Source organism: Lampetra fluviatilis, chromosome 2 (assembly GCF_964198595.1).
Source record: "Lampetra fluviatilis chromosome 2, kcLamFluv1.1, whole genome shotgun sequence".
Lineage (NCBI taxonomy): Eukaryota > Metazoa > Chordata > Hyperoartia > Petromyzontiformes > Petromyzontidae > Lampetra > Lampetra fluviatilis.
Window position 1 is genome coordinate 32,749,285 of NC_136276.1, and position 26,540 is coordinate 32,775,824.

The 26,540-nt window shown below is 48.9% G+C and overlaps 1 protein-coding gene across 1 annotated transcript in view; it reads left to right on the top strand.

Moving 5' to 3' along the window:
* Window positions 1–8,594: 8,594 nt before the first annotated feature.
* Window positions 8,595–26,540, top strand: part of LOC144945812 (uncharacterized) — a 46,883-nt gene continuing 28,937 nt past the window's right edge. The window contains exon 1 of the mRNA XM_078874354.1: window positions 8,595–8,745. Coding sequence (XP_078730480.1) covers window positions 8,637–8,745 — 109 coding nt within the window. The 5' untranslated portion in view covers window positions 8,595–8,636. The remainder of the gene's footprint in view (window positions 8,746–26,540) is intronic.

The following is a 26,540-nucleotide window of genomic DNA, read 5'->3' on the forward strand; positions in this document are numbered from 1 at the left end:
TGTGTATCAAAAAAATTAACCCGTAAAAACAACGTTTTTCACTATAAATCCTTTATATGCGTGTTCAATGGGCCACAACCCAGCCCACATTGGTCTTTGAAACGGGCGGCTAGAGTCCTCTCGTCCTCTGGCTTGAGATGGCTGCCACCTATGGGTCAGATGATTGCCTGCCACCATTAAGCAATTGGTAATTAAATATAATTTATTTTTTCCTAAAAAGTGTAAAATTTTGGAAAAAAAATTTTCACAAAAAGAAATCGTCACGCACAACGAGTCTGTGTGCAAAATGTCAGCTCGATTGGATCACGGGAAGTGGGTTAAAAAACGACCGAAAGATTTGCACGGTCGTAAGCAAGCAAGCAAGCACGCAAGCAAGCGAACGTAATATAAAGGATTTAAAAAAAAGTAATATTTAGAAAAACTTTTTTTTAAAACACGCTTTCATGAAATGTACTAGTAACGGAAGAACTCCACGACTCCAGGAAGTGGCCCCGAAGCTTGCCATAACGTAAGGGGCCGTGGCCAATTACAGCCAACGTCAGTTGACCGTGGACAATTAGACCCAAGCCGAAACATAACATATAAAAAAAAAGTTTAAAAATATACATATTTTTAAAATTTTTTATGATAGAATATAATATTCTCATCAGTATGACATAAGTATGCCAAGTTTGCAGTCGGTACCACATTGGGAAGTGGGTTAAAATTGAGTTACAAGATTTGAGGATACGACAACAACAGACAGAGTGACTTAAATGAAAGCGGGTAAAAACAACGTACTGGCAGATAAATCACCCGATCACCATCTCTGCCATATACCGACAGAGACACGCCTACCCCCCTTCAATATATACGGGGGGTCAAATCTCTGATCGGTGATTTCGTGGGGTGTCCGATGTTTTCGTATTACCGCGCATAAGCACATTTAACAACAACAGCAGCAACAACAAAAACTCCTCCGCACGTTCGTCTATGATAACACGACTGTGGCCTTCAAAGGACAAAAAATCGATAAAATAGACGACGTTTCTGGCAATTACCCTTTTTTTATCGGACATCAATGAAGAAGGGGGGCTATGAAGAACGGCCTTTATACGTAACGTCACGTTTCATTAAACGTGCGTCCTATAATACGGAGCACAAGGTGATACAGTATTAAGATCTTTTCTACAGCATATTATTAATTCAAGAGCTGGACTTAATGCAGCAAGCACGTTATCGCAACCTGAGCGTGCAGTTGCAGTTTATTACAAACGTCAGTTCAGCTGCACTTAAAGCAGCATCAGTGCAGCTGCACTTTAACGTATCTTCTGCACATTATTCCATCTTAGGTACAGGGAGCCGTCCATAAATGACGTCACGCACCTGGGTGGGGGGGGGGGTCAGACATTTGTGACGATGTGTGATGAGGGGGGGGGTGAGAAATTTGACGTCACATCAAAATGCACAACTTTAAATAAATATAGCCAACACGTTCTACTGAATTAAATAGACTTTTTAATAATTTTTTTCTCTTTCAACATCAGAGTGCAGCGCCACCTTAATACGCAACTACAATGATAATTGTAGTTGCAAGCGATTTGAAGCATATTTTATATATTTTTGGGGGGGGGGGGGCAGAGCTTCTGTGACGTCATATTTGAGGGGGGGGGTCTGATTTTCGTGACGCCGTGTGAAGATGGGGGGGGGGGCAAAAATCGTCAAAAATCGCGGGACGTCATTTATGGACGGTCCCTAGCTGCATACGATTGCAGATACACACTACACTGCAGCCGTACTTGGAGCAAACCCACATCCCTGGAAAGGGCAATACAACGTCTGCACTGTGCAGCTTCGTTCGTGGTGGCTGTTCTCGTGGTGACACGGTGGCTAGGAGATGTTAACTACCTCGCCTGGTATACAAGAGGTCGTGGGTTCGATCCCAACCCTGACACCTGTTGTATATTTGGAGTTTGCGTGTCTATCTCTCACCGTGGTGAGATGTTAACTATCTCACCTGGTATACAGGAGATCGTGGGTTCGATCCCAATCCTGACACCAGTTGTAGATTTGGAGTTTGCGTGTCTATCTCTCCCCGTGGTGAGATGTTAACTATCTCACTTGGTATACAGGAGGTCGTGGGTTCGATCCCAACCCTGACACCTGCTGTATATTTGGAGTTTGCGTGTCTCTCTCTCCGTGGTGAGATGTTAACTACCTCGCCCGGTACGCAGGAGATCGTGGGATCGATCCCAACCCTGACGCCTGCTGTGTATTTGCAGTTTGCGTCTCTCTCTTTCTTGTCCTCCGGGTTCTCTGGTTTTCCCCTCTACATTTAGAATCAACACCAGTTTAGAGGATTCTTGGCCGCTGTACATTTCTACGTGACGATAAACCAGTTCGTCGAGCTATCATTTGTGGCCAGGTCGCTTCTGGTTTTTTTAAATATAGCTCAGTGGGCCTTACCCTGGTAAAATATAAATAGCTTATAGTTTTAACTTTGTAAGCAAACATCTCGAGCAAATGCATCGGTTGACTTTAACCGATGTATATTCTCGCATGTCACAATATGTATCACAATCTTTATTTAGACTGGAGGAATCGGATGAGCTATGAAGCTCTTTATCATAGATGCCCAGTATTGGCGGGTCAACAATGTTAAAAGGGGGCTGTCATCTCACGCGAAAGTATTAATAGAGCTGTCATAGAAACGCTGACCTTTGTTATAGCCACAGCGAGATGCTATTGCATAATCAATGCCCCATTCAGCTCACCGATTGCAGAACCAGTTTTGGGGGATTTTAACTTTTTTTTAAACTGGAAAATCAGGTCTCTTGGTTGAGTATCACTGCAGTGTGTGAAGTATGTGTGGTGATGATGTCAGGGGGTGTGCAAAAGAAACGTGAAGAGGCGCGTGCTTGGAATTGTATCGACAGAGAGAAAGAGGAACACACCAATGTACCCGAGGCCTCACCATGGGAATGGGAGTACTGTAGATCATTCTAGATTTGAAGCTTTCGTGACTGCAAGGAGTCATACTCTTAGTTCTTTCAGTAAAGTCACGTAGGTAAAAAAATGAAATTAAAATTAATAAAAATAAAACTATAAAATCACGACGTTTCGGAGGCAACACAAGTCTCCGTCATCAGGTGGGACCGTCACAGCCAGATTTGCTGCATCAAGCGATGCATCAAGGAATGCAGCAAATCTGGCTGTGACGGTCCCACCTGATGACGGAGACTTGTGTTGCCTCCGAAACGTCGTGATTTTATAGTTTTATTTTTATTAATTTTAATTTCATTTTTTTACCTACATGGTGACTTTACCGAAAGAACTACGAGTTTAATGGGAGTGGAGCCAAGGATACAATGTATGGGAAACAGAAGGGGAAAAAAGTAAGAGAACGATGGGGAAATATGAGGTAAAGGAACGGAAAAATGGGAGCCATGGGTCAGGAGGGATGAGGGTAGAGAGGAAGAGGCTCGTCGCTGCTGCACGGAGGGGCGTCTGTTTTCACAGCGGCCGGGGAGAGGGGAACGATTCAGAGTGGGATTGGCCACACAGAAGTCGCGTGATTTATGGGGGGTCTTGAGCTGATTTAGATATTTCGATGGTTCCATGCAGGACCCGAGATATTAGTTGAGGGCGGGGCTAGCTGAGTAGTGGGCGTGGTGGGGAGGGGCCAATGCAAAGTGAACGATGCAGGCAGAGGCTGGTGCTGTCAGCTCACCTACCAGAAATATAATAATTATATAACATGTATAATGCGCATTCCATCCTAGGACCCCCCCAATGCAACCAGGGCAACCGATCAAACTAAAGAGGGAAGGCCACTTTGAAGAGATGGGTTTTCAAAGCAGACTTCAATATATATACCGACTCTGATTGCCTGATTTAAAGTGGCAAAAAAACCCCTAAACAAATTCCGTAATAACACTGCCTTAAAATGTCAAATATATACTAGGTGACGTTTTGGGCAAACATGTGAAGATGGACCATTGCCCGAAACGTTACCTCTTTATCCAGGGGAAATTTCTATTAAAAGTTCACTAACATTTCATTGTACGTGGAACAATTTGTGATGTGTGAGTTGGACCGTGTGAATGTCTATTGTTTCATGTTCCCATGGATGACTTCCTGGCATCCGTTTGTTGTTTTGCCATCGCCTGAACTTTACCATGGTAATGGTAACTGTTGAGCGGGGTCCCGTATTTTATGTGGAGCGCTCTTGCCAATAACATGCCCGTTTTTAGTTTTATTTTTATGTTTGTGCACCGCTGCCAATGCGGTAATGTGTTTCATACTGGTAGGAACCTCCTGGTTGCACCAGCCCACAGGGGATTATTGTGTCCGTCGTGCAGGGAGGGGCTGGGTGAGGAGGGAGGGGAGGGAGGGGCTGGGTGGGGAGGGTGGGGAGGGGCTGGGTGGGGAGGGAGGGGAGGGAGGGGCTGGGTGGGGAGGGTGGGGAGGGGCTGGGTGGGGAGGGTGAGGAGGGACTGTGTGGGGAGGGTGGGGCTGGTTGGGGGGTGGGAGGGGTGGGGCTGGGTGGGGAGGGGCTGGTCACCCCGTGGTGCCCTTATAAATAAAACTCAACGTTTAACCTACTCACGCCGGCTTGTGCCCGCCCTCACAGTCGGGCATATTTGCGGAATACACCACGCCGCCGTTGACCCTGGCCATTGACCGAGCAACCCAACGTTCCTACCAGCTCCCTCCGCAGGAATGTGTTTTTTACTCGACCAGAAATGCGGTGCATAGTAAACATGGACCGTTGGCCCAACGGTTCGAGCAACGTGCCATCACCATTGGCCCAACGTTGCATACGATTACTGGGTGACTTTATCTCTATGATTGGGAAGGATTGACTCTACCAGGTAGTACCGTCATACCACTGCCATACAGCACCACATCTTGCATACAGTAATCTAAAAGGACCGCCAATGAGGAATTATACTGGCATAACTTAACATTGAGCAGCTACGCTTTGATTACACATGCGACGTGGTGTGTGATTTAGCCGGTGGCGCTGCAGGGTTACCCCATGGCACCACCTTGATGGTGATTCAGGGGTTTCTTTCATGATTCACGTTGCAGCGCTGTAGTTTGGTTTGGCAGCAATGAATAATTTCAACTTTGAAACGCGCCGCGATCGAATAGAGAACGACTCACGTGCCGTGGCGTACAGCATTGCCAAACCTGTCAACCCCTTATCAGTGCCCTACTACCTTATTACAGACCAGTTCAGACCTTATCGGTCACCCCGTGCCCTTATAAATCTCAACGTTCATCCTACAAAGTCCCATCACAAGGGAGAGACACAAACAAATAGACAAGAAATAGTTTTAACTCAATTTCCCTGCACAAGAATACGGGTCGTCCATAAATGACGTCACGCGATTTTGGACGATTTTTGACCCCCCCCCCCTTCGTCACACGGCGTCACAAAAAGTCAGACCCACCCTCAAAAAAAAATAAAACATGCTTCAAATCGCTTTAAACTGTTGTCATTGTAGTGCGTATTTAATGTGACGCTGCACTCTGATGTTGTAGGAGAAAACATTGATTAAAAAGTCTATTAAGTAGAACGTGTTGTCTATATTTATTTAAAGTTGCGCATTTGTATGTGACGTCCCATTTCTCAACCCCCCCTCCCCCCCTTGTCACACATCGTCACAAATGTCTGACCCCCCCCCGCCCCCCCCCCTAGGTGCGTGACGTCATTTATGGACGGCCCCTAACATCGTTTGTGTCCCAAAGTGTCAGGTCCCTCGTGTGTTCGAGGGCTATAAGCGGCAACTCAGCCCTGATGTAGGAGGGCAACATTCATGCGGAGTGACATCGACAAGTGTCTACACGTATAATGATGATGATGATGGACACCGTGATGTTAACGCTGCTGCTTCTATAAATGTCGAAGAAATGATCCCCTTTGTTATGGGGCCGTCCATAAATGACGTCACGCGATTTTGGACGATTTTTGACCCCGCCCTCTTCACACGGCGTCACAAAAAGTCAGACCCCCCCCTCAAATATGACGTCACAAAGCTCTGCCCCCCCCCCCAAAACCATATTTCAATTTTTTAATTAAAACATGTTTCAAATCGCTTTAAACTATTGTCATTGTAGTGCGTATTTTATGTGGCGCTGCACTCTGATGTTGTAGGAGTGTTGTTATAACAATTAGTGTTATAACAATTCTATATTTATTTAAAGTTGCGCATTTTTATGTGACGCCACATTTCTCAACCCCCCCTCTCGTCACACATCGTCACAAATGTCTGAGCCCCCCTCCCCCCTCTAGGTGCGTGACGTCATTTATGGACGGCCCCTATGACCCCCCTTGATCCCCGCAAAAATATTCGAGTTACCCCGGACAGACCCCGTGTGTCACGCCCGGCGAGACCCACCCCACACACGATCCATCAATGGGCTCCCACCCGAGACCCCTTGTAACCCTGCCAGACCCCGTTGGGAACCCCGTTGGGGACCCAATTGGGAACCCGTTGGGGACCCCTGCTGGGACCCCTGCTGGGATTCTGCTGGGACCCCGTGGGGACCCCGTTGGGAACCCGTTGGGGACCCCGTTGGGAGGCATCAGAACCCCCTTGGAACCGCCTAAGAAGACTTACCCCGTGTGAGTGCCACGCCCGCGAGGGGAGGGCAGGACCGGGCGTAGCTGATGAACCACGTGAGCCCCTGTGGACCCCCATTGGAACCCCGTGATACCCTGTGGACCCCCCTTGGAACTACGTGGGACCCTGTGGACCCCCCTTGGAACCACGTGAGACCCTGTGGACCCCCCTTGGAACCACGTGGGACCCTGTGGACCCCCCTTGGAACCACGTGAGACCCTGTGGACCCCCCTTGGAACCACGTGAGCCCCTGTGGACCCCCCTTGGAACCACGTGAGCCCCTGTGGACCCCCATTGGAACCCCGTGAGACCCTGTGGACCACCATTGGAACCACGTGAGCCCCTGTGGACCACCATTGGAACCACGTGATACCCTGTGGACCCCCCTTGGAACCACGGGAGACTCTGTGGACCCCCATTGGAACCACGTGATACCCTGTGGACCCCCCTTGGAACCACGTGAGCCCCTGTGGACCACCATTGGAACCACGTGATACCCTGTGGACCCCCATTGGAACCACGTGAGACTCTGTGGACCCCCATTGGAACCACGTGAGACTCTGTGGACCACCATTGGAACCCCGTGAGACCCTGTGGACCACCATTGGAACCCCGTGAGACCCTGTGGACCACCATTGGAACCACGTGATACCCTGTGGACCACCATTGGAACCACGTGATACCCTGTGGACCCCCCTTGGAACCACGTGATACCCTGTGGACCCCCCTTGGAACCACGTGAGACCCTGTGGACCCCCATTGGAACCACGTGGGACCCTGTGGACCCCCATTGGAACCACGTGAGACTCTGTGGACCCCCATTGGAACCACGTGAGACCCTGTGGACCCCCATTGGAACCACGTGAGACCCTGTGGACCCCCATTGGAACCACGTGAGACTCTGTGGACCACCCTTGGAACCACGTGAGACTTTGTGGACCACCCTTGGAACCACCTGAGACTCTGTGGACCCCCATTGGAACCACGTGAGACTCTGTGGACCACCCTTGGAACCACGTGAGACCCTGTGGACCACCCTTGGAACCACGTGAGACTCTGTGGACCCCCCTTGGAACCACGTGAGACCCTGTGGACCCCCATTGGAACCACGTGAGACTCTGTGGACCACCCTTGGAACCACGTGAGACTCTGTGGACCACCCTTGGAACCACGTGAGACTCTGTGGACCACCCTTGGAACCACGTGAGACCCTGTGGACCACCCTTGGAACCACGTGAGACTCTGTGGACCACCCTTGGAACCACGTGAGACTCTGTGGACCACCCTTGGAACCACGTGAGACTCTGTGGACCACCCTTGGAACCACGTGAGACTCTGTGGACCCCCCTTGGAACCACGTGAGACCCTGTGGACCCCCATTGGAACCACGTGAGACTCTGTGGACCACCCTTGGAACCACGTGAGACTCTGTGGACCCCCCTTGGAACCACGTGAGACTCTGTGGACCACCCTTGGAACCACGTGAGACTCTGTGGACCACCCTTGGAACCACGTGAGACTCTGTGGACCACCCTTGGAACCACGTGGGACCCTGTTGACCCCCCTTGGAACCACGTGGGACCCTGTTGACCCCCATTGGAACCATGTGAGACTCTGTGGACCCCCATTGGAACCACGTGAGACCCTGTGGACCCCCCTTGGAACCACGTGAGACTCTGTGGACCCCCATTGGAACCACGTGGGACCCTGTGGACCCCCATTGGAACCACGTGAGACTCTGTGGACCCCCATTGGAACCACGTGAGACTCTGTGGACCACCCTTGGAATCACGTGAGACCCTGTGGACCCCCATTGGAACCACGTGGGACCCCGTCAAGATCACGTGGGACCCCGTGCCGACCCCACCGCGTGTGTCACGCCCGCGTGGGAGGGCACCACGAGGGAGGAGCTGGGTAGCAGCGGCAGAGGGGAGGAGGAGGCGGAGGGAGGGAGGGAGGAGGAGGCGGAGGGAGGAGGAGGAGGCGGAGGCAGAGGGAGGGAGGAGGCGGAAAAGCGCGGCCTCTATGGCGGCGCGGGGAGCGGACGCGTCGGCCTCGTCTCCGCGGCTCGATGTCCACAGGGGCCGCTCCCGCAGTGACACTCCGTCCCCTGGGAGGTCGAGGGCCCGCACCGGTGAGGAGTGTTGTGGTGCAGCAGCAGCAGCAGGAGGAGAGAGGCAGGGAGAGAGAGATTGGTGGACGCGCGTGTGATAGTTGATGGCGGGTGGTGGTGGAGTTGGGTGATGGCGAGCGCCGCTGCTGCTGCGATGGGGCCGGCGGGGTTCTTGTGTTGCCACAGCTGCCCACTGTGTACCGTGTTTGGGGGGGGGGGGGCTGTGTGTAGCTGCCACCACCCCCCCTGCCTTGAGGGGGGCTGTTGTGTCGTTTATTTTTTAAAGAGTTAAGCCCGCGATGTCGATGTGAGACCTCGACCTCCGTGTTCTAGCAACTGCCTCGGCGTTACCGAACTTTACCCTCCGAGTTTCGTTCGCTGCCCCTTGACCACGTACAGGGCTGGTGGTGGAGTGGGGGGGAGGGGACTGCCCTCTGTGTCCCTTTAGCTGCCCTCTGTGTCCCTTTAGCTGCCCTCTGTGTCCCTTTAGCTGCCCTCTGTGTCCCTTTAGCTGCCCTCTGTGTCCCTTTAGCTGCCCTCTGTGCCCCTTTAGCTGCCCTCTGTGTCCTTTTAGCTGCCCTCTGTGTCCCTTTAGCTGCCCTCTGTGCCCCTTTAGCTGCCCTCTGTGTCCCTTTAGCTGCCCTCTGTGCCCCTTTAGCTGCCCTCTGTGTCCTTTTAGCTGCCCTCTGTGTCCCTTTAGCTGCCCTCTGTGCCCCTTTAGCTGCCCTCTGTGCCCCTTTAGCTGCCCTCTGTGTCCCTTTAGCTGCCCTCTGTGCCCCTTTAGTTGCCCTCTGTGTCCCTTTAGCTGCCCTCTGTGTCCCTTTAGCTGCCCTCTGTGTCCCTTTAGCTGCCCTCTGTGCCCCTTTAGCTGCCCTCTGTGCCCCTTTAGCTGCCCTCTGTGCCCCTGTAGCTGCCCTCTGTGCCCCTGTAGCTGCCCTCTGTGTCCCTTTAGCTGCCCTCTGTGCCCCTTTAGCTGCCCTCTGTGCCCCTGTAGCTGCCCTCTGTGTCCCTTTAGCTGCCCTCTGTGTCCCTTTAGCTGCCCTCTGTGTCCCTTTAGCTGCCCTCTGTGCCCCTTTAGCTGCCCTCTGTGTCCCTTTAGCTGCCCTCTGTGCCCCTTTAGCTGCCCTCTGTGCCCCTTTAGCTGCCCTCTGTGCCCCTTTAGCTGCCCTCTGTGTCCCTTTAGCTGCCCTCTGTGCCCCTTTAGCTGCCCTCTGTGTCCCTTTAGCTGCCCTCTGTGCCCCTGTAGCTGCCCTCTGTGTCCCTTTAGCTGCCCTATGTGCCCCTTTAGCTGCCCTCTGTGCCCCTTTAGCTGCCCTCTGTGTCCCTTTAGCTACCCTCTGTGCCCCTTTAGCTGCCCTCTGTGTCCCTTTAGCTGCCCTCTGTGCCCCTGTAGCTGCCCTCTGTGTCCCTTTAGCTGCCCTCTGTGCCCCTTTAGCTGCCCTCTGTGCCCCTTTAGCTGCCCTCTGTGTCCCTTTAGCTACCCTCTGTGCCCCTTTAGCTGCCCTCTGTGTCCCTTTAGCTGCCCACTACACAGAGGGGACGGCTCTCCCCACTCGTCATTTGCTCACGCGTTTCTGGGTTAGTCGTGTCCGGTGTTACCGGAGGTACCCCGCGGTGATTCTGTGCTGCCCTTCTGTGTTATTAGCTGCCCACTGAGTAAAGTGGACGTCTCCGCTGTTGTGTAGCTGTCCCTCTGTGTTCAGGCATAGGTGAAGCTTCCCTCTGTGTTCAGCAAAAGGTGAAGCTGTCCCTCTGTTCAGGCATGTGTGAAGCTGCCCCCCTGGGGTTTCAGCTGCTTCTGATTATGCTGCCCTTGATTGTCTCGCTGCCCAGGGACTCGGGGCTACTGCTGCTGCTGTTGTTGTTTCTAACTGGAGAAGTGCCGTTCGGTTCCGCATTGTTAGCCACGGACGAGTGAGTTGTGAGACTGTGTGTCATCGGTGTGCGTCATGTGTGTGGGTTGTTATTGTTGTGCGTCGTGTGTGATTTGTACACGATGAGTGTGTGTCATGTGAATAGAGTGTCGTCATGTGGGTTGTGTGTGTGTGGTTTGTACAGTATTAGCATGCGTCATGTATTGGTGTGTGTGTGTCATGTGTGTGGTTTGTATGTAATTAAACAAGTGTCATGTGATAGTGTGTGTCACGTGTGTGGTTTGTCTTAGTGTGTGTCGTGTAGTGGTGCCATGTGCGTGATTCGTATTCGTGTTTGTCATGTGTGTGTCATGTGTGTGTCACGTGTGTGGTTTGTATTAGTGTGTGTCATGTAGTGGTGCCATGTGCGTGACTCGTATTCGTGTTTGTCATGTGTGTGTCATGTGTGTGGTTTGTATTGGTGTATGTACCTTGAGAGAGTATATTCTGTTAGTGTGTGTATGTGTTTTGTACCGTACAGCTGTATCTTGTCCGAGTAGGTGCCTGGTCTGATGTATCATGTAGTAGAGAGAGTCGTGCGTATTGGATGTGTCCCGTGTGAGTGAATGAAAGCAGATGGGCACATTGTGGTTTTTAGAGGTGAATATAAATGTGTCGTTAAACCCGCCACCACCCGACACGGTCAATTAGTAAGGTTTGTTACGTAAACAGAAGATTGCAATTCGTCACTAGTCCAGCACACCGGTAAATCCACAACATTTACAATTTGAGGACGACGTTTCGCCAGTAATTACAACTAGCATCATCAGGCGACAGCCAGAACACAACATTTACAAATGGTAAATTGTGAATGTTTTGGATTTACTCTCCCAACACACCGGTGTGCTGGACTAGTAACGAATTGGCACGTTCTGTTTACGTGACAAGCCTTACTATTTGGCTGTGTCGGGTGGTGGTGGGTTTAACGACACATTTATATTAACGCGATCTAACCCCAAAAAAAACCTGTATTATGGATAATATTGGTCGCGAAAGCCTACGTGTTTAAACTGTGGTTATTAGACCCGCATTAATCATCAGGGCGACCACTGGGGTTCGAACCGTGAAACGTCTTAAAAACATGTGGTGAACGCACTATCGGCTTGCCCATGATGCCCCTATGTCGTCTTATAAATGAATGCCCTGTGATTGTGTGTGTGCGCGCTCTATGTGTGGGGAGCGGTAGTGTAGCGGGTAGCACGCTGCGCTACGAATACGGCTACTCGCTCACAGGCACCAACACCAGTGACGATTATCAACCGGTCCTGGGCCTCCCCTAGGTCGACTCGGCCTCAAATGAGTACCTGGTGCGGTGTGTAAAAACATCGCCACCGGGGAGACAAAGGTGGTCGGGCGCGGTGTTGCCCACCCAACACCTCGTGTGCCGTGCCGGCCTTCATAGGTGCTCGCTAACAGCACTTGCCCCAACAGCCTGTAAAGGCTTTGTGCGCTATGTGTGAGTATGCTGGAAGCATCCTTGCGTTGAATAATGTGGCATGCTGTGTGTATCGCGTCTGTGCTTATGTACACATTTCACGCTTTGCTCGTGCACCCAACACATGTAACGCACACACGCACACTGTCTGTAGTTGTGCGTCAGTGGCGTCATCGGGTTTGTTTAGACATTTGTGTTCGTGTGTTTGTCCGGCTATCGCTTTCCACAGCCAACAGTGACGGCACATACGTCCGATTTGTTAGTACAAGTGAATGTGACACCAGGGAAGTTCTGTGTGTGTGTGCCGTGTGCGCCGCGTGTTTGGCCGTGTTATAACGAGGGTTGCTACTCGTATGTATGAATGCTGAACTTCTTTCGCACCATACGTAGCCAACCGTGCCAATCGGAGGTGCTTGTCTTGGTTGTTCCAGGATCGTCCTCAATTGAAGGTAGATGTCTAAGGAAATCTGTAAGTCTTCCTGGACCATCAAGGTCTCTTTTTCTTGGCCACGGCCCGATTGGGCTCGTCCCAGGCTCGACTCGGCTCAAGCTCATGTCAGCCGGCTCAAAGCGCATGCTCAACTTGAGCCGTCTCTTGAGCACGATCCCAACCATGAGCTGAGTCTGTGCCAAGCCATGGCTGAGCAACCAACCCCTGCCACGTGCAGGGGTCAGCAACCAAATTAACAAGAAGATGAAAAAAATCGAATTCGGTAAAAAAAAAAATCGAATTCGGTAAAAAAAAATTCGAATTCGGTAAAAAAAAAATCCTCAATATATCAATAGCCGCAATGCCATGCGAATAATACATATATGTGGCGTCACGAAGCAGTCCGGAAAGAGGGCCGCATTCGGCTCCGGAGCAGCAGGTTGTCTTTGGGAGCAATTGAGCGGCTCAGAGTCTGAGCCCGAGCCGTGTTAGAGGCACATAGCCAAGAGCCGAGCCGTGACAAAGAATACGGCCCTACTAAGAGTGACGGGTTACTGTCATTTGCGAAATAACATACCGCTTAAGACAACGCATTTATTTACACGTGCTTCTCACCTCGTCCGATATCGTGAGATATCGTTTTCCCCATGATTCGTCCGTGCCACTCTCGTTGTGACCTGGGCTGCGAGCACATAGTTGGGTCAACCTGTTGGGCTGGTGGCCATGTGTCATGGGGTCCCTTGTGTGAGCATGTGCTGCCCAGTGGAGGTGGTGGTTCGTGGTGGTTGTTGTTGTTGTTGTTAAGGCGTTCAAATGCACGCGAACGAGCCCTCCGTCGCTGTGCCGTGACGTGGTTTACTGTTTTCCACCCCTCCGGGCAACCAAAGTTTGAACTTCGCCAAGGCTGTAGCAGGTTTAAGCCAAAACTCCTGCTGCTGTTGATGATGATTTTGTTGTTGCTGCCACGGATGCTGCTGCTGATGATGACAAAGTATGCTTTTGATAAATTGCTGATGATGGTGGTGGTGATGATGTCGATTGTGCTTTCCTAATAATAATGCTGCTGCTGTTGTTGTGGTAGCTGACGAGGCTACATGATGCAACCGTTGATGATTGGTGATGCTTCTGATAATGATGCTGTTTCATGAAGTAGTTGCTGCTGCTGTAGAGGATGAAGCCAATGAGGCGATCTCCGATGATAATTGATGATGATGATGCTGTTGCAAACGCTGACACTTTGACGCTTTTGCTGATGCCGTTGACATGAATGCTGTTTTTTTTTATTGCTGGTGATGCTGTTGATGTCAATGCTTCTGATGACAATGCGATTGACTTTGAGGCTGCCACTGACAATGATTGATGCTGCTGATGTTGATGTTGGCGTCGATGCCTGTAGCGTCTGATGCTGCTTCTGATGCAGTTGACATTAATGCCACTGACTATGATTTATGATGCTGCTGCTGCTGCTGATGCCCCGTCTTGAGTTTCGTCTCCGGCGACTACTTTCCGTTCCTTGCATTATTGATGGAGCCCCACCGTGGGCTGAAATGAATCCGAACATTTTCCTTCCTTTGTTGCAGCCTGCTGCTGGCAACAGGTACGGTGACGGTGTCTCACCCTCACCTGATATCCGAGCTCTTGCCCATTTTGTTCGTCGTGGACAGTAGCCGCCCCCGCCGGCTACGGGAGCGAGCCGGTGGGCCTGTGTCACGGTGGGCCCGTGTCACGGTGGCGATCTGCGCTCACCGTTCGCGTCGGTCGCGAGGCCGTCTGCATGGCCCCCCCTCGCTCTCTGAGCCACTGTTTTTTCCCCCACCCGTTCGTTTCTCTTGACCTTGGATTTGAGAGCTCAGCTGTGCTCTCTACAGTGTCAAGGGTGAACCCCGGTAATTTAAATGCTGGTTTTACGTCGGCAAAGCATACCCACTAGCCACACCTCCTTATCTATCGTCACATCAGCTGTTTGTGAACGTGAACTCACAATGTTTCTACACTGTCCAATATTGTGTAAGGCGGAGGGGGGGTGGGTGGGTGGGTGATGCAGCGGTTCACGCACTCTGCCATGAATCTGGCGCCCTGGAGTTTGATGATTCCTGGCCAGGACTAACATCACTGGCGAGCGATTTCGCAACTGGTCCAAGGCCTCTCCCCCGCCTACACAAACTTGCACTGAGCAGCGGAGTGAAGTATGACCCCCCCCCCTCCACCGTGATCGGCACGCCCGCCCGTGGGAAGATCTTCATCCAGGAGTGGATTGACAAAAGGGCTTAAACTTCGTTCTAAGTTTGTCCGTGCAGAAATATGAGACTTAACAAACAAAAACCCGATAACATTACGGCATACACCTGCCGTAGCACTTTGTGTTTGCAAATTACATAATGTTGTATTTGGGTAACCAAATATAAAACGCAGTTTTACTGGCGTAATGGAATGTTATCAGTCACGTCCTTGACCTCGTTTCTTATTGCTTGTGCACGTGCAAATGCGTTTTATAGCTTTGCACAAATACACTGTCAACTGTTCCGCAAAAAAATAAAATAAAAAGTAAGCGAGCTTGGGCAGGACGTGCCACCGGAAGGGGAATGGCCTACGGTTAAGAACAGCGGTGGCGTGGTAGCCGACAGCCGCCAATCGCGCCTGAGACGTTGCCCACCAAGGAGATGGAGTCACGAAATTAGCTCTGGGCGCAGGTTTAACACGTAGTAGGCTCTTTGCGACCAATATTGTAAGGTGATGCAGTACTCGGATATTATTTTCTGCAGCATCTTATATATTAAGGAGGCCGGACTTTATGCAGCAGCACTTTATCAAAACTTGAGCGTGCAGCTTTCGTGACCAATATTCATAATAGTTTTTTTTTTGGGTTAGATCACGTAAATATAAATGTGTCGTTAAACCCACCACCAGCCGACACAGCCAATTAGTAAGTTTCGTCACGTAAACAAAACGTGCCAATATGTTAATAGACTCGAATTGTAAATGTTGTGGGTTTACTCTCTCAACACATCGCTGTGTTTACGTGACAAACCTTACTAATTGCTATGTCGGGTGGTGGCGGGTTTCCTGACACATTTACCCAATCTAACCCAAAAAAACCTCTTATGGATCATGTGCAGGTGTTAGGTGGATTAGTACATCGCAGGAACGCGAGAGATGGCAACGGCTTTGGGATGCCTTCAACCATCAGTGGATTAACCATGGCAGGCGATGTTTCGGTGCCCTCTTTGTGCTGTTCATAAAAGGGGCATCGATGTTAATGAGTTTTGCCTGTAGATGTTTTCGCTTTATTTTAATCCGTTAGAAATGCGGCGTTGATTTATAGGTGACCAGGTGGTGCAGGGATCAGTGCACTGACCTGTCACCACTGAGATTTTGAGTTGGAATCTGGGCAGCCAGCCAACCAACCATGAATTAACTGGGATATAGTGAGTTGATGGTTTCAGCCCGATCACCAGTGACTGCACAAAAAGCCCATCACTTAAAAAACATGTTTTTTCAATAAATTAACCTAAATTTCAACTCTGACAATGAAAACAGTCGGTGTGATTGTCGTGCGATGGACTTGCGTTGCAGGTTCGGATGAACACGCCTCTTTACATTAACTTCAGAAGTAGTTCTGTGACCTTAAGCATTATGGTATACTGCTTCAGGTTAATCACTTGTTTTTTCTTATAGCGCCCCTATACGCCGGGACATCTCAGAGCGTTTTACATCATCACATCTCATCTCAACATATTTAAAGGGGCACCCCTCATGGCAGCTGTCCCCGTGGGCCCAGGGTAACCGCACCTGGCCTGCAAATTGGCATGAGTCTGCCAGTCGGGGCGATGATTGCTACGCGCAATCCTAATTGAGTAATTCGTGATAAATTTTCGCATTTGGACGCCGACGCCGGCACACACAACGGCCTCCTCTTTGCGAACGACGTCAGGGGATCTATATCGTTCACTGCGAAGCAGACGGCGCGTTTTATTACGATGGTTATTACACCCGCAGTGATAATCAGGACGGCCGCATGATTCGCAACTTGATCCCCTTTCACGTCGTCATCGTGAAGGTCTCCCCAAGTGGTCATCAACTCTCACGGTGCTGCGATGTAACAGTCCAGCATGTGCACCTGCACACGAACTGATGTCCGTCGCTCCTTCTTCCGAGAGCGAAAGAACACCCGCGTGTAAATGTCCTCATCTCGTGTGATGTCGCCGGTCGGAGAAGTGGAGAGCAATAGGGTGGGGGGAGGAGGTGAGTGCTGGGGGGTAAATAACACTGGTCAACACACTTTTTCTGGAATAAGGGTATTCCAACGGTTTTAAGTTAATTTTGGGGTGCTGATTCCAAATCTGGCATCAGTTTTTGGCTATCACATCAGGTTTTTGAGATATCAAATATTGCATTTTCAATAAAAACTGCAGAAGAAAAATATTAAATAAATGTGGATATCTACATGAAATGATATTATAAACACACTATCCTAAAAATACAGCACCATATTTTAACACTAAAGCAGTCACTGACTCGCAACAACTTGCAATCATAAGTGACAGTTAATTTCAGGTGATATCAATGAAAATGGGGTATGTTGATAGCATAAAAATGAGATGTAATAGAGCAAATCTGAGATCAGATTTGGAATCAGCACCCTGAAATTAGTCTAGAACAGCTGCAAAAGTCCAGGCCAGAAAAAAACGTTTTTTTTTGTTGTTGACCAGTGTTATTATATTTATTTATCTATATTCTTGCACAGCCCTTTCCCCCGCCCACTCACTCTGAGACCCTTATCAGCAGCTACATTCGGAGGTTTGCCCTCTTTTACCTCTCCACCTGAAGAAGACCGCTTGTGTTGCGATCGAAATGTCGTGGGTTTTTTTGCTTTTAATCTTGATTTTTGTTTTCTATCTACGTTAATTCTAGATTTGAAGCTTTCGTGACTGCAAGGATTCATACTCTTAGTTTTTTCGGTAAAGTCACGTAGGTAAAAATAAATAATAAAATAATAAAAATAATAATAATAGAAATAAAAATTTTTTAAATAACATAATATAATATTTCTATAATTGTTATTTATATTATTTTTTCGATTATTTTTATTATTTCCTTTTACCTACGTGACTTTACCGAAAAAACCTCAGAGTATTCTATCTACGTGACTTTACCGAAAGAACCAAGAACATGCATTCCTGTAGCCATGAAAGTTTTAAGTCTACTTATCTTTGGAGGAAGATCTCCAACCCCTTCCTCCTCCCACACTGGGACGGCTCAAGCTGGCAGGCAGCAGTGAGGCGTGAACACCCAGGTCCTACGTCAGTATAGCTTTGATAAAGTTCGATATAAATCAGCCAGCTTGATTGATCGAACGCTCACTGTTGCACATCGGTCACAAGCACACCGGCAGTCACCCCCTCATCGCTCTTCCATTGCTACTGCCATGGTTATTGTTCCCATGCACTTGGCTCATTGATTCCTACACCCATGCCGAGTCCTCGGTCGACCAAACCGACTGCCTCGTCTCATCCACACTTTATGTCACCACTACTCTGCAGGTCACAAAAACTCACTGCTCCACTCGGGGATTCCCTCCCATCGCCTCTTTACCCAGTGCTCTGACAACCTTGCTCACTGCAAGAAATGTATAAACTGTTGTCTATCGTGCCTTCATTGGTGCAGTTTGTTGTTGTCCACGTGGCGTTTTGGGCATTTTGGCCATTTTGGGCATTTCGGGCATTTTGGGCATTTTGGGCCTTTTGGGCATTTTGAGCATTTTGGGCCTTTTGGGCATTTTGGGCATTTTGGGCCTTTTGGGCCTTTTGGGCATTTTGGGCCTTTTGGGCATTTTGGGCCTTTTGGGCCTTTTGGGCATTTTAGGCCTTTTGGGCCTTTTGGGCATGTGCTCAGCAACCGAAATGTCAAAAAAATAAACAACCACCATCACTGCCGCAGTAGATGTGACAGCCATTGGTCCGACACCATGAACCATGTGCAAAGCAGAGCGCAGACGTCAACATTGTGTGAGTTGGGTCGGTTAGCGACCTCGCCAGGTACCACCAGGCCTGGTGAAAGTGGGGTGGGGGGTTGCCAGGCCTGGCGAAAAGAGGGGGCAGTATTTTCTGGTGGCCCAAGCTCGGAGAGGGCACCCCCGAACACATCACAAACATGGAAAATAATATTTCCACCGAGTGTTTAGTGGTCAACAATAGAATTGATTCCTATGATGGATTTTAAACGAGGGCCTCGTGGCGATGCAATTTTTGCGGTCAAAATCGCAGCCGCTCACTTAATTTACGGAAGGTATTTTCTATCCGGTCACAAATGGCAATCTTCAGATGGATGCGTGAAGTAAATATAATTTTCAATTTGTGCTTTCTAGGTCAAGGCAAAGTGCTCTGAATATTTTGCAATTGCATCCAGAGATGGGGTGGTATGGGGGCACCCACCCCCTCCCCCAGCCAACATCATTGTACCAGGGTCCCACATTTCCCCTCTCAGCCAGGCCACCGCTGTCCAGTGTGTGATGTGTGACGTTACAAGCGCACGCTTTTTCTGTGTGGGCGACGAGCGAGGGTGTTTGAAAGTGGTTTTGCTTGTCGGCTGTATCACGGGTCCCGTCAGTGGAGGTCAGGCCGATTCCCACTTGACCTTTTGCTCCAAACGTCAGATGAAATGTCTTTGGCACAAGTCCTCCATGAGTTGATGAATCCATTCGTTCACATCATGTTTTTCTGCACTGGATATATGGCACCTGTGGCTGAAACGTGACTGCCTGCAGTTAACAATATAGCGGCGTGTAAAGCTTGTGCATACTTTATTAGAATTGGGTAGCCATGACTAACTGCCTTGCCCGTCACAAAATCGGCAGGAATGCACCTGATGAGATCTCGGAAGCTAAGCGAGGTTGAGTCTGAATAGCGCTCGGATGGGCAGCCACCATGTACAACAAGGCGTTATTATAGGCTGCAATAAAATAATAGTTGTACCTTTTTTACGTGCTCCCATGTATCCTCATGCTGCTGCCCCCCCCCCTGCCTTCACCAGTGTGGTGAAGTGTGTACTCAATGACCCCCTCGATCCGCACAGTTCCAAAGTATAAAAAAAAGAATGTACATGTGCACGCCACGCAATCTGATTTTAGCAAGTTAAAATATCAACGCCCCCGCCCGTGTGGTCACACGCCACTTCCGTTCAGAAGTGAGGGTTTTGCACGTTCCTGTTACACGCTAACCCTGGTGCGCCAAAGTCTTTTGGGGAGAAAAAAAGTCGCACGCGGAATTAGGAAGGATAAGTGTTGGGTCGGGTTTCACGTTTATTTTGTATAACCAGGCGAGAACTCGCAAAGGCGAGGAAAGAGGCTCACGAGGGTAGAGGCTCATCCGTAGGCGGTGACCTGGGTCACCAAAATGAGAAAAAGCAAAACAAACCAAAAACAAAACTTCGGCAACGAGGTAAAGCAATTGGAACAAAAAAAACAAAATAAAAAAACACTCTCAGAACACAAAACAGAAACTTTTGCGTCCGCGACAATTTGACGCTGTTCTGAACTAAGAAGAAAAACCATCCAGCCATCATTGAAAACTGACACTTTAGAGTATGTGTTCATTCTCAGACAAAAATTATATTTAATTAGCAGTACTGGAGCTGTCAGGGCAAAACCTGTTTGAATATTGGGCAGATTATGTGCAGATTATAATTACTTGGTGATGCTGCTGCTGCGTTGGCAGTGGTACGCAAGCAAAAAAACAACAAAAGAAATCAACTCATTTATCAACAAACAATGGCCTTAATAAGACAAATATATAATAGGTGACGATCCGGGAAATGGCCCTTATTAATCTACTGTGAATTAGGGCCGTCGCCTGAAACATCGCCGATTTAATCCGGGCTAAATTCGCAATAGCGATGCTTATTGTTCACTAATATTGAATTGATATTTGGATTATCTTCATGAGCGTTATCTGTGCCACCCCCCGTCCTGCCCCCCCCAGCAACAGACAGGCAGACGGAACAAATGCAAACTTAGTTGGAAATTGGCGGTTCGAGATGATGCGAGATGATTGCCACCGCACGTGTCTGACTGTGTGACCCAAAATCCCCCCCCCCCACTTCTTCTTGTGCTACGATATTTATTTTCAGAATGGAGCGATTTGTGACGCAATTTTGGCCACGGAATGTTTATTCTTGTCATGTTTCCACTTGATGAATTCCTGGCAACTGTGCGTTGTTTTGCCATTGCCTGGGCGTTACCATGGAAATGGCGACTCTTGAACGGGATCCCATGTTTCATATGGAGTGCTCTTGCCAATAACATTGACTAATCCAGCAGCTGAACTGTGTGGTCGGCTTGTCATTGAGGATTTTAAAGATACCAATTCCATCGCAGGCATCTCGCTATCTACGTGCAATGACGGCTTGACACACTTCTCTTGAGATGGCACTTGATTGCAGACACGTTCACTTGACAACAGGCGGAGACCCCCACTGCAACAGCCCCGAGTCTCCCGCGCGTCTCCCTTTTATATACCGACACGAGGCCACGCCCCCCTTCTCGATCCTTCTCGCTGATTGGACGCTCGCTCCACCGGCAGACTCCACCATCCTCTGCCGTCACCTGACCACGCCCCCTTCTCGATCATTCCCGTAGCCACCGGTCCCTTCGTACTCACAGCTGACACCCTTGGCATTACCTCCCGTGGCCACGAGTCCATTCACAGCACATGTAGGCTCTACTGTCATTACATATGTACGTACATATGTAAGCATGCATCATAAACCTCAACAGCAACAACAACAAAAAACCACAACAGTTAGAAGACTTGGCAAGCGACAGCCGCCAATCAAAATCTGTGCTGAAAAACAGTGAGCATTGGTGACTTTACTGTCCTGATGTTTCCGAATGAGGACGAAACCGGACCCACGGCTGTCCGTCACGGCATCACGACTGCTGTCGGTCGGTTACACTTGCTCACACGTATGGCGACGGTGGCCTTGCCGACAAGAGGGCCACAATGCACTTCTTCCGTAAAATTCTGATGCTATTTTGCATTTGCCGCGAAAGTTTCTGCGCGTTTTATCACGCGTTTTTGTGGCGGGTGGCGGCGGTGGTGTTGATTTGCTGTTGTTTGAAACGTCCAAGCAAACGATGGAAAAGCGCCCGTCGCGGAACAAGTTTACGAGGCCGCCGGCAACCGCACCCAGAGCAGCAGCCCCACACGCACCGCGCGCACGGCCAGCCTGCAGGAGAAATTACGCTCGGCCACCACCTCCCCCATCGCCGTCGTGCGGTGCACATGGCTGGCCGCCGGCTCCGCTGACACTCGCGACCGCCGCAAGTGCCAAAGCAGCAGCAACAACAACAACCAAGGCCACCGCCCGCGGCCGGCGCCCCTGCACGTTGCTCCTCCGCTGCTGCGCGATCTTTACCCGGTTCCCCGATTTCGGACGCGTAGCGGCGAGGTCCCCTCGTTGTTCGCGAGGGATACGTTGCGGAGAGATGCTCGTGAATTGCACATTTCCCGGACAATGATACCTATACTTTAAAACAAAAATTAATTACCTTGAACAAATACGCTGTTAAATACATGACAGTTATCATAACAGAAACAAAAACATTGGTTATAATGAACATAAAGTAAATAAAAAATGATATTAAATAATACTTTATAAGTGAATTTACCTGAAAATGATGATGATGATGATACTGCGCAGTAGAGGTTTTCTCTCAATCTTTCACCACTTTATCCCATCACTTTCTCTCTCTCGATGTAGTAGTCGTGTAGAGTTCCGGATGCCATTCGGGGATAGCCAAAATCGCGGTTAGCAAGTTGGTAAATGATGAGGGAATGCCGTAAGTTTCAGTAGAGCGGGCTGTAATCTGATTATCTGGTCATGCTGCAGCATTGGCAGTGGTGCGTAAGGACAATGAACAAAAAGAAAACTCAACACATTCGTCATTTATACTGCCTTGAAATAAAATGACAATAGGCAACGTTTTAGGCACTGGCCTTTCGTCTTGACATCTGATTGATAAGTAATCGATTACTCTACCGACTATCAGTTCGCGGTTGTTGTAGGGGGTTTCCTGCCTTGGTGAGGCAAGACATGGGGGGGTGGGGGGGTTGTCGTTTGTAAAGAGTTGCGAATAATGGACCACAAAAAAACGTCGTCGATGGCAATTTGTATTCGATGGAAAAGCTGGAAAGCGTCGTGGTGGAACGCATTTTCCCAGCGCGAGACACGTCACAATCTAGCGCCATGGCCTGGAGCGCCGACTCGTAACGGTGAGCCGGCCGGACGTGTCTGGAACACGGATGGGGGCATTTCTGTTTTGACGGGCAGTGTGTGCGAATCTAGCAGCTGCTTGCGATTTCCTGAATTCTTGCACCCCAAATAAAACGGAAACTGAGCGCTTGTTTTTGTTAAAAGTCATGCTTTTTCAGTGAACAAGGCACGGTGGCCATGTACACTGTGGTATATGCACTTGGCACTTAATGGTTCACTTCCAAATCTATAGATTTTTTACGAATTGTTATGATTCGTGGATTAAAGGATATATATTTGCCGTTTCCGCCGTTGTATTTAATGGGCAGTTTTGCGAATTCGGACGTGCATTTCAGACACTTTGAAGGTGTGAGTAATCGTTGAATACAATCACGAGGAATCTTTGTTAATTGGTTGCACTGCGTCAACCGATTAGGACTGTAATTCAGTTGTAAATTATTTGCCCACCTTTCGTGGGTAAGGGATAAATGTTCATAAAATATCGCGGTGTCGGACGTGCTCGGATTAATCGACTTTTTCATGCGCTCTGAGATTGTGGCGATGGCCCATTCGGTTGTGTGTGTGTGCGTGCGCACGAATCAACGTGCACCTAGCCTGGCACAAGCGCCGTGGTCACGTCACCGCCCCTGAGTGGCGAATGGCGGTTGTTGGTGTTGTTGCACGCGTCAATACCACCGACTTAATATGTAAATAAGCAACATTTGTGAAGTTAAAGATGGTTATCTTTAAAATTACACCGCACGTGTATTATTTTAAAATTCTAGATTTGAAGCTTTCGTGACTGCAATGATTAATATTCTCAGGTTTTTTCGGTAAAGTCACGTAGGTAAAAACATTAAAATTAATGAAAGTAAAATAAAACAAAACAAAATAAAATTCACGACGTTTCGGAGGCAACACAAGTCTCCGTCATCAGGTGGGACCGTCACAGCCGAATTAGCTGCATCAAGTGAAGCAATGATTCAAGATGTAATCCCTTATAAGCAAGTTGAAGGGAGGTGGAGAGGGGGGGAAGGGAGAGCTTATCAGGCTGTGGTAGCCAATGAATGGAAACGTATCGGGAGGGAGGAGGAGCGGTGATCAAAGACTGCACGCAGTGCTCAACACAATGAATGGAGACGTGTCGGGACGGAGGGCGAGCGGCGATCAAAGACTGCACGCAGTGCTCAACACAATGAATGGAGACGCGCCGGGACGGAGGGCGAGCGGTGATCAAAGACATCACGTAGTGCTCAACACAATGAATGGAAACGTGGCGAGCGGTGATCAAAGAACAATGAAGAGATTACTGTTAAACACTGTGGATGTTAACACTCGGTGAAGTAAATTAAAATAGTGCCTGTCAGATAAGATGGTCCAAAAAGTGTAATTAAGTCTTTTTTGCGTGGTTAATAACATCTTTCCAGTGATTACTGAGTTTGTACCCATCATCACGGTTGAAATTATGTCTGTGTTTGTATATTTGTATGGCTTCGTGTACAAACCTTTGATGGTAGCCCGGAGGTTTGCAGAGAACCTTGGTCTCGGAAAAGACAATTTCATGAGAGCCCGCCGAGTTGTAGCAATGATCGGCAACGGCCGAAGAATCAGTTCTGCCGTGTTTCAGATCTGACTTGTGCTCGCGGACACGATCAGCAACATGACGTTTTGTTTCTCCAATGTAGCAATCACCACAAATGCAACTCAATTTGTAGACTCCAGGATACTGTAAGTCAGGAACGACATCCTTCACAGATGGAATCAGATCACGGATTTTATGCACTGTACTGAATCGGACTTGGATCTTATGTTTGTTTAGAATTTTGGAGATCTTTTTGGTCACGCCTGCTATGTATGGTAACGTGATAGTTTTGTTTCAGAAACAACCACATGAAACTCTGACCAAAACTATCACGTTACCATACATAGCAGGCGTGACCAAAAAGATCTCCAAAATTCTAAACAAACATAAGATCCAAGTCCGATTCAGTACAGTGCATAAAATCCGTGATCTGATTCCATCTGTGAAGGATGTCGTTCCTGACTTACAGTATCCTGGAGTCTACAAATTGAGTTGCATTTGTGGTGATTGCTACATTGGAGAAACAAAACGTCATGTTGCTGATCGTGTCCGCGAGCACAAGTCAGATCTGAAACACGGCAGAACTGATTCTTCGGCCGTTGCCGATCATTGCTACAACTCGGCGGGCTCTCATGAAATTGTCTTTTCCGAGACCAAGGTTCTCTGCAAACCTCCGGGCTACCATCAAAGGTTTGTACACGAAGCCATACAAATATACAAACACAGACATAATTTCAACCGTGATGATGGGTACAAACTCAGTAATCACTGGAAAGATGTTATTAACCACGCAAAAAAGACTTAATTACACTTTTTGGACCATCTTATCTGACAGGCACTATTTTAATTTACTTCACCGAGTGTTAACATCCACAGTGTTTAACAGTAATCTCTTCATTGTTCTTTGATCACCGCTCGCCACGTTTCCATTCATTGTGTTGAGCACTACGTGATGTCTTTGATCACCGCTCGCCCTCCGTCCCGGCGCGTCTCCATTCATTGTGTTGAGCACTGCGTGCAGTCTTTGATCGCCGCTCGCCCTCCGTCCCGACACGTCTCCATTCATTGTGTTGAGCACTGCGTGCAGTCTTTGATCACCGCTCCTCCTCCCTCCCGATACGTTTCCATTCATTGGCTACCACAGCCTGATAAGCTCTCCCTTCCCCCCCTCTCCACCTCCCTTCAACTTGCTTATAAGGGATTACATCTTGAATCATTGCTTCACTTGATGCAGCTAATTCGGCTGTGACGGTCCCACCTGATGACGGAGACTTGTGTTGCCTCCGAAACGTCGTGAATTTTATTTTGTTTTGTTTTATTTTACTTTCATTAATTTTAATGTTTTTACCTACGTGACTTTACCGAAAAAACCTGAGATTATTTTAAAATCTGACTGCGAGGTTGCCTAATTTGTGTAACTGCCCAAATGTAACAAAAACATTTGGCGTGTAATCGCTTCCCCCTCCCTCGGGATGCAACGAGTTTGTTTTAATAATCCGGGAACATTTTTATTTAACCATTGCTGTGAAGGTCTTGCCTCAAGTGGCTGCAGAGGTCACATTGTGTTTAGATTTGCTGTCCTTCCTCCGCACGGCTACGTACGGCGCGAAAGAAGTTCAGCGTACGTATGTACGCACACGTAGAACAATGATATTCGGCATGCACCAATTGCAAATAATCCATTGTTTTTCCTGCACGAACCATGCTGAAGAATCAGTTTGTATCGGTAAATTGGTTTCTACTTTCCTAGAACTGTACATGTCTATACTATGGTTGTATCTGCTTCCCACCTCGTTAAACTTGTACATTTGTTGCGTGTTTGGAGTGCTGTACCAGTAGTACACCAGTGGGGAGCGGTGACACAGTGGTTCGCGCATTGCGCTGCGAGCCTGGCGACCCGAGTTCGATTCCCGCTCATAGAGCATCGACGAATATCTGAAGCGGTCCGGGGCCTCTCCTATTTCGACCCAACCTTCATTAAGCACTTTGTATGGTGTGCAAACATCAGCACCGGGGAGACAAAGGTGGCCGGGTGGCACGGTTCTGACCACACCAACCCCCTTCGTGCGATGTGCTGGCGTTAATATTTGCTCGCTAACAGCACTTGCCCCAACGCTATGTTTGGCTTTTGGGGGGGTTCTTTGTTTTTCGTCTTTGTACCAGTATCAGGATAGTTGTGCTGTTCCACCAGCCCTTGACTGTGTTTAA